A 14,766-nucleotide genomic window follows, 5' to 3' on the forward strand; every position below is an offset into this window, starting at 1 on the left:
AAAATGGAAATGTCTTCTAGTGGTTCTGAAAACATCCCTTTTACAAGTATGGAAATGAGTAATTCAGCAAAATTCCAGCAAAATTCTCTTAAGTGGCAGATTTTAGAGATGTAGTTTGTGAGTGTAGCTGTTTGAGTCAAATTTATATGTTAGAGACACAGTCAATAGTCAGCTTTACTCTTGACCTGTTCAGTTTGACATTTATTTTGAATTTTTTTTGACATTTTTTAGGAAGCCAAAGAGTCCCTCGGCCGAGTTTTGTTGTTGAGTCCTTATTCTGTGTCTCAGTGCCATTTTGTGTGGTTCAGCTGGCGATCGGAGTAAATAAGAAAGATGTTACATCCTGTTATTGTGCAAATGCTGTACTCTTGTGGCCTGTATATTTGAAGCCTCAGCCATAGCTTGGCAACAGAATACAAGAGATAGTGTTTTAAATTAATGTATGCCCTTCAGTAGAAGTTGTGGTTAATTACTTTTCAAAGGACTAAAGGTGATCCAATAAGGCACCAATGGGGCACAGTCAAAGGCTCTCAGTCAAGCATGTCTACCATCTCTGGAGTCATGAAATTTAGACCAACTTACAGCTGCACCAAAGATTATAGAGATTTAAAATATGTTATTGTGTTGCTAGGCAACATAGAGGCTGAAGGGCTATGGCCACAACAGTTGACTTACTTCGAGGTCATGTTTTCTCAGGTGAGCATACATCTTTTTGGACATTTGTAATGGTGATGTAAAGTCAAAAATAGCTTTCCAAACAGATGTTGATGCATATGTTTTCAAACATATCATGTAACTAACCTGGTCAAATATTATACAAGGAAGCTTTTATCAGCAGTACTGTATGGCAGTGGGCTCAGACCTTCAACATTCAACATTTGCGATGTTCATGTTTGTGCTGTTTAGAAACTGAGATTACAAATCCACTCCTTATCTCACTGAGATAAAACACCACTGAATGGGCCAAACCTGAAAAATACAAAAAGCCCTTCTATGAAAATGTCCTAAATCAAAAGTACAGTCACACTGACTTGTTATCAACCGAAAGACACAGGATCTCTTTCCAAAGCACAGGTAAGACATTTTGTCACTAAATGTTCACTCATATAATCTCGTCAATAATTTTGTTTGACCAATGCAGAGCGATAACTTCTTTAAAAATATATGTGTTTTCAAAATCTTGGATTTGACCTTTTCCAGATTTCAGTTTTTACCAATCTAAAAGACGTGACTGAGCGAAACTTGCCAGTTGTCATATTATAAGTTTAGCCATTGGGATGGTGCAGGTGGAATTGTTAAGTGCATTAATTGATCTGTAAATCTTAAGAGAATTCAAGGCTGAAATCATGACTAAAATCCATTGCATGGTTTTGGTGTTTAACAGTGAACAATATGGCCTTGGTCATTACATGTCAGAGGCTGGTAAAGATATACTGTAGGAGTGATAATCTTGTTGGTAGCTGCCATAGTATTGAAGTACAGTTTGTCTGATCATTTATTCTTAACATTTAAGAATTGTTTTGAGATGCGTTCCTTGCATTAAACTTAACTTACTCATGTATCATAGTATTCAGTTAAATGTATTTACAGTAGCTACAAGTATTCACTTAGAATGAAATTACAAAAATACAAACATTAAGAGATAGAAAATTAGCATCCAAAGTAATTCACCAAGTGAGTCTTGACAGCAGGGTTGTGCAAAATTCCAGAATTTAATTGAAAATGGCTCTTAAATTCCAATTCAATTCTTGAATTTCACTTGCATTTCAATTGAGGTAGCAAACAGGAAGCATAATTGCAATTCAAATTTTGCACAACCCTGCTTGACAGTCACTCAGTGCTAGCTTATGTCTTTATTACAACTATTACTTTTTTTACTTTGGCATTACTAATAAATAATGCAACAATCCACTTGTAAACCATTCCTATGTACACATAGCCATCATCTATGATAGTTTGTGCCTAGCATAGTCACAAAAATGAACAAAATCAATAATTACTCATAATCTCATACTCATATTAGAGGACGTAAGTGTTACCATTCATTTACCATTTCATTTATTTCTTTTAAGGATCTCCATGGATTGGAAGCAATCAGTTTCCCATCTCATGCTCTTTCTACCGTTGGTTTTCACCCTTGAGATTCAGACCATCAACTCCATAAATGAGCTGAAAGAAGATGACTTTGGAAAATCCTTCCCCCAACATGGCCTCCTGCTCCTTTACTGGTTCACCTCCCTCATAGATATCGACCAAATTGGCATCATTCGCTTCAAGAAAGGAAGTTATGATCTGGTCACTGACTACCCATTTCAACTTATAGAAAACCCAGGTTACCTTCCATACATCATTCCAACGGGACAAAGAGATTACTACTCAGTCGATGACTTGGAAGATGGTTTTGTCAACTACTTGCCTTTTTACATCACCCAAGACTTTTACAATTTCAAAAACCATGAGGGACAAACTGTAGACAGGCTCATCATTGTGATAGATAAGTGGTACACACCAGTCAGGGTAGACCAGGTGTATATCTCCGAGGCATCGAAATGCAACCCTCTAAATGTGACCAATGGCAATATCACTGCCACGTACAAAGTGGGTACCCAGCTCCTTCGTCAGATCACAACTCTGACCAACCCACTGGACTGCCAGAACAAGTTCTTGAAGGAGATCTTCCCTCACCTCGGCTTCGGTCTGACTCTTGCTGAGAGCATGTTTGGTCAGCCGGGTCTCCCCTTGTTCCTGGCGTTATCAGGATATGACCTCGAGGGCCGATACAATATCACAGCGCAAACGTGGTCCTGCCCGCTGGTGCCAGCTGAGGGCAGGAAATCCTTGTGCGACACCAGTAAGCTAGAGCTGGCCATCAGGACCAGCCATGACGGCCACGCCGTAATCAGCTGGCACGGACTACCCAGCAGCATCTTGAAATCACACACCACGGTGGCATTGTTCCAGAGCAGTGACCGCGGCGGCCCACTGGTGGAGAAGAGGATCGACGGTCAGGCGTCGGGCGATCTGGAGACCGTGGTGGCCCTCGACCCCGGCCTCCAGATCCACCTGATCAAACAGGACGTCAGCGACGCCACCATCTGGCGAGGTCCCACATTCAGCGATGCCAACCGGCAGCTTCCTGTGCAGGTGGGGAACGCCAGTGCCAGCCTGATGCTCTTCACGCGCAAAGGCTACGCCGCAGCCCGACTCTTCATTAGGAAGAGCTACGCCACCTGGAAGGACGACTTCTATTACTCTTGGGTGGCCTTCTATTCCAGTCCCGACGAGACCAATGAGAACTACTTGAGCCGCCAGTGGCAATGGGTCACTCATTTCAGAAAACATAAACTTCTCAGTCTGGTCATCTATGATGTTTATGAGTATGTATCTGGAACGGCCATCACCCCAGGTATCCAGGCACGTTTTTTTTTAAGTGAATATGATGAGGTGGCTCGTACAAAGGCATGGGATATGTGAGATAGCCTATATATATATATATATATATATATATATATATATATATATATATATATATATATATATATATATATAGAGAGAGAGAGAGAGAGAGAGAGATAGAGAGAGAGAGAGAGACAGAGGGAGGGAGAGAGAGAAAGAGAGAGAGAGAGAAATGGCATGAGCTTTAGAAAGTCATTAAAAATATTCCATGATCATGGATGTTTGTCCTTTAACTCAATTATTTTCTCTTTTATGATGTAATATTGATTGGTGAATTATAAGGTAGTTTGTCTGAAATGTGATTTTTGTGGAAAAGGAAATGTGAAATTTGGTTTCTTTATGAAATTCTAATTATGACTTCTGAGCCTTAGTGACAAGTTGGTATAATTTAATAATTTAATCACCACCACCACCAACATACCAGGCAAGTCAATTCTCATTCAAAACCTTAATGTTATCTTCATGCTCAAGGTTAGTCTGATCTCTGTGAAATAGCACACTATGTTTTCACATTGATAATCAGATATCTCATTTATTACATCTTGTTGAGTTTGACACACATACATGTATTTCATCTTAAGCTATTCAGTATCTAACAGGAAAACATAATTTCAAAGTTCTGCAAGTTCTTAATAGATGTCTTTTAATATCAGGAAATTGGACTCACATAAACCAAAGGTATGCTAACGTTATGCGAGTCCATGAACTGTTTTAACTAGAAACAGTTGTCCTACAATAAATGAGAGTAGTAAACCAGTTTTCTCTTCTGTTCTTCTGTGAAATACAGACCATGTTGTTCAGTTTCAGGCTGCAATCCTCCATAACATGGTGATGGTCTCTCAATATTCCACCATTCTGTCTAGCACCATGAGGAATCCTACCACTGTACGGCGGAGTCGAATAAAAGCTTAAGCCGTTGGTTGATCTCTGAAATGACTGAAGCCACCTCAGAGTGTTTAAGCACAGTATGCTAATTGTATTATTCCCCAAACTTTACAGATCACACACACACACACACACACACACACACACACACACAGACACACACACACACACACACACACACACACACACACACACACACACACACACACACACACACACACACACACACACACACACATACACACACACTTCCAGTTTCAACTTGCATTGATAAAGGTGTGTGACTGAAAGTATACAGATTACAGTAAAAGGATTTTGGCCCAGATGTGAGTGTGCAGATGTTTGTGTTCATTCCGTTTCTTAAGCTCCTGCATCTCAGCCAAGCCTGACACTGGAGGAGCAGTATGTCTCCCTCCATGTACTGTATACAATCTACAACACATATTAAATACATTTCACAGTTCCTTGGTTCTGGATTTTGAAAGTTTTTTGGTTCTGGATTTTGGCCTTTGGGCCTTATACAGTATATGTTGGGAAACTATTTACCAGCTGCTTAGCTTGATCAGCAACAATTCTTGCCCAAATGACATTCTCACTCTCCATTGCACCAATTTCAGAACAAAAGGCTCAAATTCATGGTAGAGGAATGTATATATATATATATATATATATATGTATGTATAAGAAAAAGGGTAAAAGTGACTAATGCCCTCATTCATTATGTTCATAACAGAATTATCAAATGAAAGACAAATCTGTGATTGAAATGTTATGCCTCCATGGGTTTACGTAAGTTCTACAGAGGCATTTCTTCAGTTCTACAAACTGGACCTGAACCCTTAACATGTGATGTAATCATTATCTCTTTACAGAAGCAATTGCATACACTGAACTGAATTACTGTATATCAACCTTTGTTCATACAAAACTGATACATTTCCATCATCAAAAAGTCATCAGATGATATTTTTTATCAGATGTTGGGCAATTGCATGCAAAACTGTCACATCCATAACGCCAACACATTGCCATGGTATTTAGTTGGCATTATGGATGTGACAGTTTTGCGTGGAATTGCCCTGTTATTTTTTTTTTTTTCAGCCTGAAATGTTATCAGGATGTTACAGAGTTCACCAAAGTCAACGAAAAACAGGATGCACCTCAACACATTATAATTTTATGACAGAGTTTGGTGTGGATGAACTTTACTGGCCTGCACAGAGTCCTGGCCTCAACCCTATAGAACACCTTTGGGATGAATTAGAGCGGAGACTAAGGTATGAGCTACACCAGGCGCCTAACTTAAGCGTTCCGTTCGCGACGCGTAAAATCCATTTTAGATGAATGGTCTATTTTTTTCGAACGTACGCCCCACTGTCACGTCTGGTGTAGCTACTTCCATTGATTATAATCGGAACGCTTCAGTTACGCGCCTGGTGTAGCTCAGCCCTAAGACCCAGTCCTTCTTGTCCAACATCAGTGTGTGACCTCACAAATGCGCTCTGAAGAATGGTAAAAAATTCCCATAAACACACTCCTAAACCTTACGGAAAGCCTTTCCAGAAGAGTTGAAGCTGCTATAGCAGCAAAGGGTGGACCGATGTCATATTAAACCCTGAATTAAGAATAGGATGTCACTTAAGTTCATATGCGAGTCAAGGTAGGTGACCCAATACTTTTGGCAATATAGTGTATGTATCCTTACTGAAATTAAATCTTAAAATAAAATACATAACTAAGTGACAGTGACATTAAAGCCTATATGTTGTTATCATGTTGTTGTGCTTTTTTTTTATTGATGCCACACACCATAAAGTAGATGACTATCCAAAACACCTAATCCTGTGCGTAGGGGTTAAAGTATTGATTGTGCTGGAGGCAGAAACACAATAAATGTACTACAGATATTCATAAGTTCTGTCACATTGTGAAAATAAACTTCCTTTTTACAACAGTACTGCTGCCTTTACGTATATCCATCCATAGGAAACTTATAACGTCTAAGAACTTTCACCTTATAGGTGAAGATCAAATTCTTTCCAGGAGGAAGTACACAGACACATAATGCAAGTAGGCGTTGAGTGGGCAGGTCAATGCTAATTGAGAAAGTTATGAATTTAACATTTAACACAGAAGGGAAATATGTTTACTCTATAAAATCCCTTTAGCTTTCAAGAATGGCTTTCTCCTTAATGGTAATCCTGACCATACTCTGAAAATCACCAGTCAATTTGTTAATTCTGCCTTGTAAACATCCCAATAAGCCACAATAAACAGTTATGAGAAATAAATAAACAATAGAAAAAAGAAAGCAGCATTTATTTACCCATAATCCCTAGAAGCACCTCACCAACATCACTCAATAGCTGTTGGCCACTTCTTGTGGAAATGTGGTTACCAAGATTGTTACTCTCTTCAGAGTAAAATGACTTCTACTGAAGTATTTTACTAGTATAGTATTTATTTAAATTAACTCTTAGACTGTTGATGGAACTTAACACAAATTTGACACTAGTGTATAACCAGTCACTATGGAACATTAAATAACAAACATAGGAGATAACACAATCCCATCAGACCTTAGTACAAGCGAGAGAGGACACTTCTGAGTTAGAATATGTTGCAGCATATCTGGTGGAGAGGCAGCCATATGCTACACAGTAAAAACAACAACAACAAAACATATTGAATCAATTCAATGAACACGGCCATTGCAAAATAAATAAAATACCATGCAGAAACTTTTGTAACCTCAAATCAGGAGCCTGCTATCATAAAGCAGCTACTGTATTATTTGTGATCCAGGTCATAGATATATTGACCCAGTATCACATTAACACAGATATGCAGGGTGAATTCCAACTGTATGAAAACAAAATGCCACACTAAATATCACAATTATCTAATGCTCACAAATGTCTAATGCTATCTGTCCATGGCAGGAGCCAGCCATTGTCCAAATTCTTTTTGAGTGCAGAATGTGAAGGAATACTAGCACATTACTGGTTCAACACATACCACATAGTTACTGTATGGATACAGCATCGTGTTTATCAGTGATGCAACAAAAAACAACATTCTGATGATTTATTCATCTATGTAATGCAAGGAGGTTAGGTCAAGCATGTGACAGTGACCAAAATGATTACAAACTGTAAGTTGCTGTTCAAGGTGCATTCTCTTCTCATACATGTATTAAATGCATATTATGTGTTTTATCAGAACAGATGAATCCAATGTTTTTCATGCGGAGGTTTATTCTACCTGGCTGATATCTGATGTAAATAGCACTCATTCAGTGAGAGCCTATTGTGGATGTGTGTTTTAAAATCACACCCTTTGTGCACATCACGTCTAATTCAGCTTTCAGCTGCTTTTGTGCCCATTTTCACACCTAAAATAGAATTTTCCTCAAGAATATTTAATAATTAATTATTCTTTAAGAAAATCCAGGTGGTTTTGGGGTGGACAAGTTTACTTTGTGAGGAAAGCACAGTTCAAAAAGCTGATAAAACTATGAAAATGGGGTATGGTAGTCAAGGACGCACCTTTTTCCATGAAAACAATACTGGCACACTGGCCCTTAAATGACCTCAGAGATGCCCATAGACGTTCCCCAGGCAGGAAGTCTATGGAGAAAAACAAGATTGTCAACTATTATACAAAAATCACATTCTGTGAGACTTTGAAATTCTTATGATAAGATAGAGTGATAAACCGAATCAAAAGAATCAGAGGCAAACAAAGGTGTGGGTGTATTCATTCACAATGATTTATATAAATATTCTTCAGGGAAGGTCACACTTTATTCAGCCATTCATTTCTGTGGACTGGAGTTCTGAAGAAGGTAAAGAGATTTATGTTTTTGAAATAGTCTGGAATAATTTTGTTGCAATGTAACGATTTATTCTTATTTTTTATCACTAATGTCACTAATGTAACTAGTGCTTGTTTTAGGGAATGTTGAAATATAATTATTCTATATTGTGGCTAATTTCTGGGATTTTTCTTGATACAAATATGATTGCAAATAAAATTATGATTCACTTTTAATATCATAACTACGTTCAGTTTTGCAAATACAATCTGTAATACTGTCTCTTGATAATTATTTATGAAATTTTACAGTCTGGGTTTGTGCAGGTGTGTGTACTCTTATAAAGCTTATCTGTTTGCTATGTACACTTCCCGAGTTTCAAAGCTACCTTTAAATGTCCTACACCTCTTTAGACAAATAGAAAATGTCATACTCCTTCATGTACATGTCACGATGATTTCACCTATATTAGTCTGTCGTTATGTAAGACTTCCTACATAAGACATCATGCCTTCCCTGTTTTCTTGAAGGGTTATCATGGAATGGAAGAGTTCCCTTGGCTGCCTGCTGGTCTGGCTCTCTTTCGCCTCCAGTGCTGACATTCCCACCGTCAGCAGCATATCTGAGCTGAAGGCCCTGGACTATGGCAAATGCTTCCCCCAGCACGGCCTGATGTTGCTCCACTGGCTCTCCTCCATTGTCACCATTGACCACAACGACGTGGTCCAGTTCAAACCCATGGTCTTTGACCCCGTCTCCAGCTACCCCTTCACCCCATACGCAAACGACAACCATTTTCTGCCTGACCTGACCCCTACCACGGCATACTACACGGTGGGCAACCTACTTAAGGGATCCGCCGGACGCTTTCCACCGTACGTCACCCAGGACTTTTACAATGCCTACAACTACCCCACGAGGAATCGAGACAGGATCGTGATTAGGATCGATTCCTGGTACAATCCCGGTAGGATCGATCGGGTCTATGTAGCACTGGAGAGCAGCGACCAACGTTACCTGACTTACAGCCCTTACTCTCCGGCGCTCATCTCTGCCCGTCTCCTCCGCCAGATTGCGTCACTTCGGAACCCATTTGGCATGAGGAATTCATCTGTGGCAGAGCTCTATCCCACCTTCAACCAGAGTATAGCCATTGCAGACAGCATGTTCTCCGAACCAGGCTTGGCAAGTTTTCTCACCATGGCTGGGTATGACGTGAACGGCAGACACGGCGTCTCGGTTCAAATGTGGTCCTGTTCAAACTCGCCAGCGCTGTGCAAAACGCGCTCGGTTTCCATGGCGCTGAAAACGGCGAAAGATGGGAATGCGCGGGTCAGCTGGAGTGGTCTGCCCAACAGCATACAAAAAATGCACACCAACGTGGCCCTCTACAAAAACGTTGAGAGCAACAACCCCATTTTTGAGGTCAAGGTGAACGGCAGACTCACAGGCACGGCGGACACCACCATCAAACTCGACCCCGGCCTCCAGCTGCGGCTCCTGCGCGGAGAGGTCGGCAACACGGTGATCTGGAAAGGCCCCGAGCTGGACGACGCCAAAGGCAAGATTCCTGTCCGAATAGGCACCATGGATGTCAGCCTCCAGCTCTTCACTATGAATGGTTATGCCAGTGCAAGGCTCTACATCCGCAAATCAGTTGAAAACTGGAAGGACAGCCTGTACAACTCTTGGGTGGCCTTCTATGCCAGACCGTCGGACAGCAACAATGACTACCTGGGCGGCCAGTGGCAGTGGGCTATCTACTTTGAGAAGAAGCCGTCTGATGAGTTTGAAAACTGTGACATTTACGAGTATGTGTCTGGGACAGCCATCTCCCCTGACGTGCAGATTCGCTTTTTTGAAAATAATGATGGCGACGATGGATTCCGCACGGAATCATGGGGGTCTTAGTAGGCGACTTGTGAGTCTCAACATCTACAGAACTAACATGACAAGTACTCTATGTACATTACTGCAAAAATTCAGAATCACAATTACATGTAAATTCTGTAATCTGTCATAACTATTTTCATCATATTGTGTACCTACTCTACTGGTGTTTCTTTTTAACCATGCACAATAGTTTGCTGTTTAAGTGAAAAGTAAATTAATTCTTATAGACATTTAATGATTGCTGTAATGATAATTGTGCTTAATTTGTCATGAAAATGTTCCCTAGTGAAATAAATTATGCCTGCAACAATGATTTCTCATATCTACCTAACAACTTTCCATTAAAATGCAAAACCAACACATTTAGCTTTTTAATATTCATAGCACTAATGACATTTCATGTTTATCATCCTCTCAGGAATTAAAGTTATTTAAATGAAGGGGAAAATATATCATTTGTGTATTTCAATAACATCTTTTATGGTCCATTTGTAGTTTCCACTGTGCCTCATCAACTCCTGATTACTTTGAAGAAGTGTGCCTAAAATTGTTTTACCTAATGTTTAACTTTCAAGCTATTGTTGTTATAAACCTAATTTCCTGGACAAACAGGACTAGCTCTAGGCTAGAATTAACATTCAGTAAGAGATCTCATTGTTCTAGATTTCTACATTTTATGAGTCCTTGCCGTTTCCCGTACAGACTGAGACAATTGAGACAGATATTCCACAGATGTTGATTGATGCAGTACTCGTGTGGCTAGTAATCTGTTTTTGATTTGATTCAGAATGCAATTTGATTACTGTATTTTCTCTTGGGCAGTATGCTACCCATTTTTAGATCCATTAAAATGGCACAATGGAAATGTGCTTTGAAATGTAGAAATCTTTACAATCGAAAGTACTATTGGTTTAAATCAGGTGTTATTGATCTTAACAAAACTCCACACATCAACAATGTCAAATATTGTCAAACAATTTATGTCTTAAAATTAAATCTAAATAGTCCAGTCAATGTAAAGTCACTTCCAAAATCATTTCCCCTTCAAACTATGGACATTTCACAGTTGGAGCCTTTGTATATTGGTTGACTGCAATAGAAATGTCTAAAATCATTTAGCATTTTCCCAGCTTTGTGTAAAAACCAAGGCCTCCTCACTACTGTTGCAAAAGTCAATTCAACTGAATTTGGTGCCCCCCTCTGGTGAACAACTGTATTTAGATGGGTGTTAAATGAGTTCATATAATGTCAGGACTGACACATTATAAAAATGTAAATGATGTGCCCCATCCATACCATATGTTTATGTTCATGAATACACATTGAAGTTTATATCTAAAGACAGCATTAAGATGATGTGTACAAACAGATATGAAACAGATATTCATTAGGACACCAGTTTATTATTTTTTGAATAATTTATTGCCAGTATGAAAGCATGAGCTAGTGGCAGTATTCAATAAAAACCTTAACAAGACAATAGAGTCGCTCACACACACACGCACAGACACCTGAAAAACAGACACGTGTCCATAAATCTCCTCCAACTATAAATATATTGGGTCCCATTTTTGTGGTGGAAAAAATAAAAGGTTTCAAAGGCGCAATTTACAAACAAAACAAATAAACAGTTAATTAAAAAAAAGAACACAAGAATATGCAGTCGCTCATCGCTGACCCCTTTTTTTTGTTTTCTTTTGAAATGAACAGAAAAAAGTATGAACTGATACACCTCTATCTCAATCTTTAAACAACTTTTTTTTTTGTGAAATGTAGATACAGTAAGGCTGATAATGACACATTTAGAGCTTGTCTTTTATTTTTTTTGGAAATAAAAAGCATAAAATATCTACAAAACCTAGTAAAACCTTGAAATCAAAACTGTACATTTAAATTTACATTAGAAATGAACGAGGATTCATATAAAAAATGTGTTTGCATGGTTTGTCCCTATACAAATACAGATATCACCTTCTGAAATGTATCTCATTATTGTCATGGTGGCATGTACCTTTATATTTAATCTTCTTGGGTTGTTCACCTCAGCATGGCTCCTCGTCTGCGTGATATCTGTTACTTAAAGCGAATGGCACAGCCAACTCAAATGTGCTTTCCCATACAGCAGGCAGAGGAGGCTTCACAAGAGACAGCACAGCTTTCAGAGTTCATGGCAACTGTCTCTCCTTGCTACCGGAAAGAGTTCCTCCCCGCGCCAAAAGAGTCTCTACAACCACCACAGTTGTTGCGATTGGGTGTGTGTATGCATACTTGTGTGCGTGTGTACACTGTGATGGTGTGTAGAGAGTGTGCTCATTAGAGGTGGCTTGATCACTGTATTTATTCATTACTTGATTTTTTATTATTATTATTTTTCTTCTCAGGTTAAGGGTTCAGGCACTTCTTTTTTTGTTGACATGGATGTGTGTTTGTATGTTTTGTTGTTGTTGTTGTCATGGTGCTTGGGATCCAGTGTCAGACTTCAGTGTGCTGCTGGGAGTCCAGCGAGGGCAGCGTGAGGCGGTCGAACGCGGTGTCGTCTCCGCTCTCGTAGTCGCTCAGCATGGCCTCGGACTCCTCGCAGCACGCCGACATGTCCGAGCAGGACGCCGTGGACGTGTAGAGCGACAGCGACATGTTGTCCAGCGCCGGCGGCTCGTAGCCCATGGAGTAGCCGCCCCGGTAGCCGCCGCAGTCGCCCCGGCCGCCGCTCCCGCCCGTCCCCGTGCCTGCCACTGTGGTGTTGTTGGTGGCGGCGTTGGAGGCGTTGGAGGTCAGCGTGTTGCCGGAGGGCCCGTCGGGCGAGTCGGGGTGGTCCGAGGGGTAGTGGTGAGAGGGCAGGTACTGGCTGAGGCTGTAGAGCTGGGGCAGCGGCGGCCGCTGGCGCACGCGTGGGGACGAGCGCGGGCTGCGTGCGACGCCCGGCGCCTGGAGCGTGTCGTAGGGCTCGCCGTAGTCGGCCGCCGGCAGCGGGGGCGGCGGGGGCAGGTCGTCGTGGGCGGGGAAGTCGTCCGGCGGGGGAGGGAAGTCGCTCTCGATGTCGTAGCCGCCGGGGTAGTAGTCGGTGTCCATGGCGGAGGGGTCGCTGTAGAGGCCGGCCCCTGTGGTCGCTAATGGGGACTCCACCACCTCGTACTGCGGGAACTCCTGGATCGATCCCGGGGAGCTGGACGCTCGGCATCCAATCAGACGTGTCCCAGTGGTATCCTAGGTAACACAATGGAGAGAGTACTTTAGAACCTTTGGATTTAGAACCTTTATTCAGTATATTTAATGTGAGTTAGATATGGTTAACCACTGTCACAACACACACAACAAAGCACTCTTTCACATCGGCAAATGTTAGGAAGGAAATCAGTAAACACCCAATACATGCACTGGTAAAAGCACACCACCACAATTTAAATACACAATACACAACACAATCTATAAATGCAACAACACAACATTTTTACAGAAACATTTGTTGAGTTGGCCAAACAGTTTGATTTGACTTGCAATTTACTGCAATTAGTCATAAAACATATGCCATCACAGTATGTAAAACTGGCAACATAAACTTCACTACAAAGATTGAATTTTCTCAGTATGAGTATGTGTTTCTGTGTGCGTCTGCGTGTGCATGTGTGTGTGTGTGTGTACATTGTGTGTGTGTTTGAGTATGTGTGTTACATAGAGGAGGCCATCAACTTCAGGTATCAATTTGATCAGTCAGCACTTATAACTGACAGAGCAAATTAAAGTGAACAGCACTCTAAAATAGACAAAAATCAGCATGCAGTGAGTCAATCTTACATTTCCTGAACAGTATATTCTGCATCTAAGCGTTGGATGAATATTCACATTTCACAATTGAAATGTGAATATTCTCAATATTTAGACAATAGGTCTGTCACAGCACTTTTTTTCATGCAAGACATGTTTAAGTTGCTTGTTTAATAACGTGAGTGGGGAGGACACAGGGCTTCAGGCAAACACTTGATAAAAATCACCTCTTGGGGTCTTGAGCTCATGAACTGAGAATGAGTCTTCAAGGAAAAGGTAAAGGGAAGAGAGAAAGACATGTCAAAGTCCAGAAACACTACAGTACAGCAGAGAGGCAGAGCAAACAACCACAGCACACAGGAAGACCTGCAACTTAACCAGCAGAGATCAGAACAGACACCAGATATGCCATTTGTTGCAATAGGGTGAAGGCTATTTGGTGGATTTGGGTGGAGCAGTCAAATAAACAGGAATAAATGCTAATGGTGGAGTAAATGACCTGACTGAATTCAACCAAGACGAAATTTCCATCAGAGGTCGAATGCTCTGTTAGCTCTTCAATCGAGTTAGACCAAATTGCCATTGAGGAGCTCAAGTTAGCCACCAAATTCAACTTACTGCTCGAGCGAGCGCCTACCGAGCTGTACTGCTGGGTAAGGGAATGGCATTTCTGATTGGTCTGCCTGGAGGCCCAGCACTGGAGGACAAAAGGAGAGCTACAGACACGCAAGGCTGACAGACACGGATGACTACGGGTTGGAGGTAATGAAAAAGAGTACCTTCTCGCCCCACCGAGTCAACGGCAGAGTTGACAAGGTGGATTACAGTCACTATGGAGGCTTGTGAGAGGTGAGGGGGCAGGAGAGGGGTGGATGGGGGGGTGGTGGTGGGGTGGGGGGGGGGAGGGTAGATAAGAGAGATCTAGCGTTAGTGCAAATGTCTCAGGGAGGGGA

General features: G+C 41.1%; 1 protein-coding gene across 1 annotated transcript in view; it reads right to left on the bottom strand.

Moving 5' to 3' along the window:
- Positions 1-11,434: 11,434 nt before the first annotated feature.
- Positions 11,435-14,766, bottom strand: part of fat1a (FAT atypical cadherin 1a) — a 74,655-nt gene continuing 71,323 nt past the window's right edge. The window contains 3 exon segments of the mRNA XM_076295007.1: positions 11,435-13,201; positions 13,203-13,255; positions 14,041-14,076. Of these exon segments, the coding sequence (XP_076151122.1) occupies positions 12,524-13,201; positions 13,203-13,255; positions 14,041-14,076 (767 nt within the window). The 3' untranslated portion in view covers positions 11,435-12,523.

Source organism: Alosa pseudoharengus, unplaced genomic scaffold, assembly GCF_046254945.1.
Source record: "Alosa pseudoharengus isolate Yale_2024_CS ecotype anadromous, Long Island Sound unplaced genomic scaffold, YU_APseudo_1.1 YU_APseudo_1.1_scf_2, whole genome shotgun sequence".
In the NCBI taxonomy this organism is placed as follows: Eukaryota; Metazoa; Chordata; class Actinopteri; order Clupeiformes; family Clupeidae; genus Alosa; species Alosa pseudoharengus.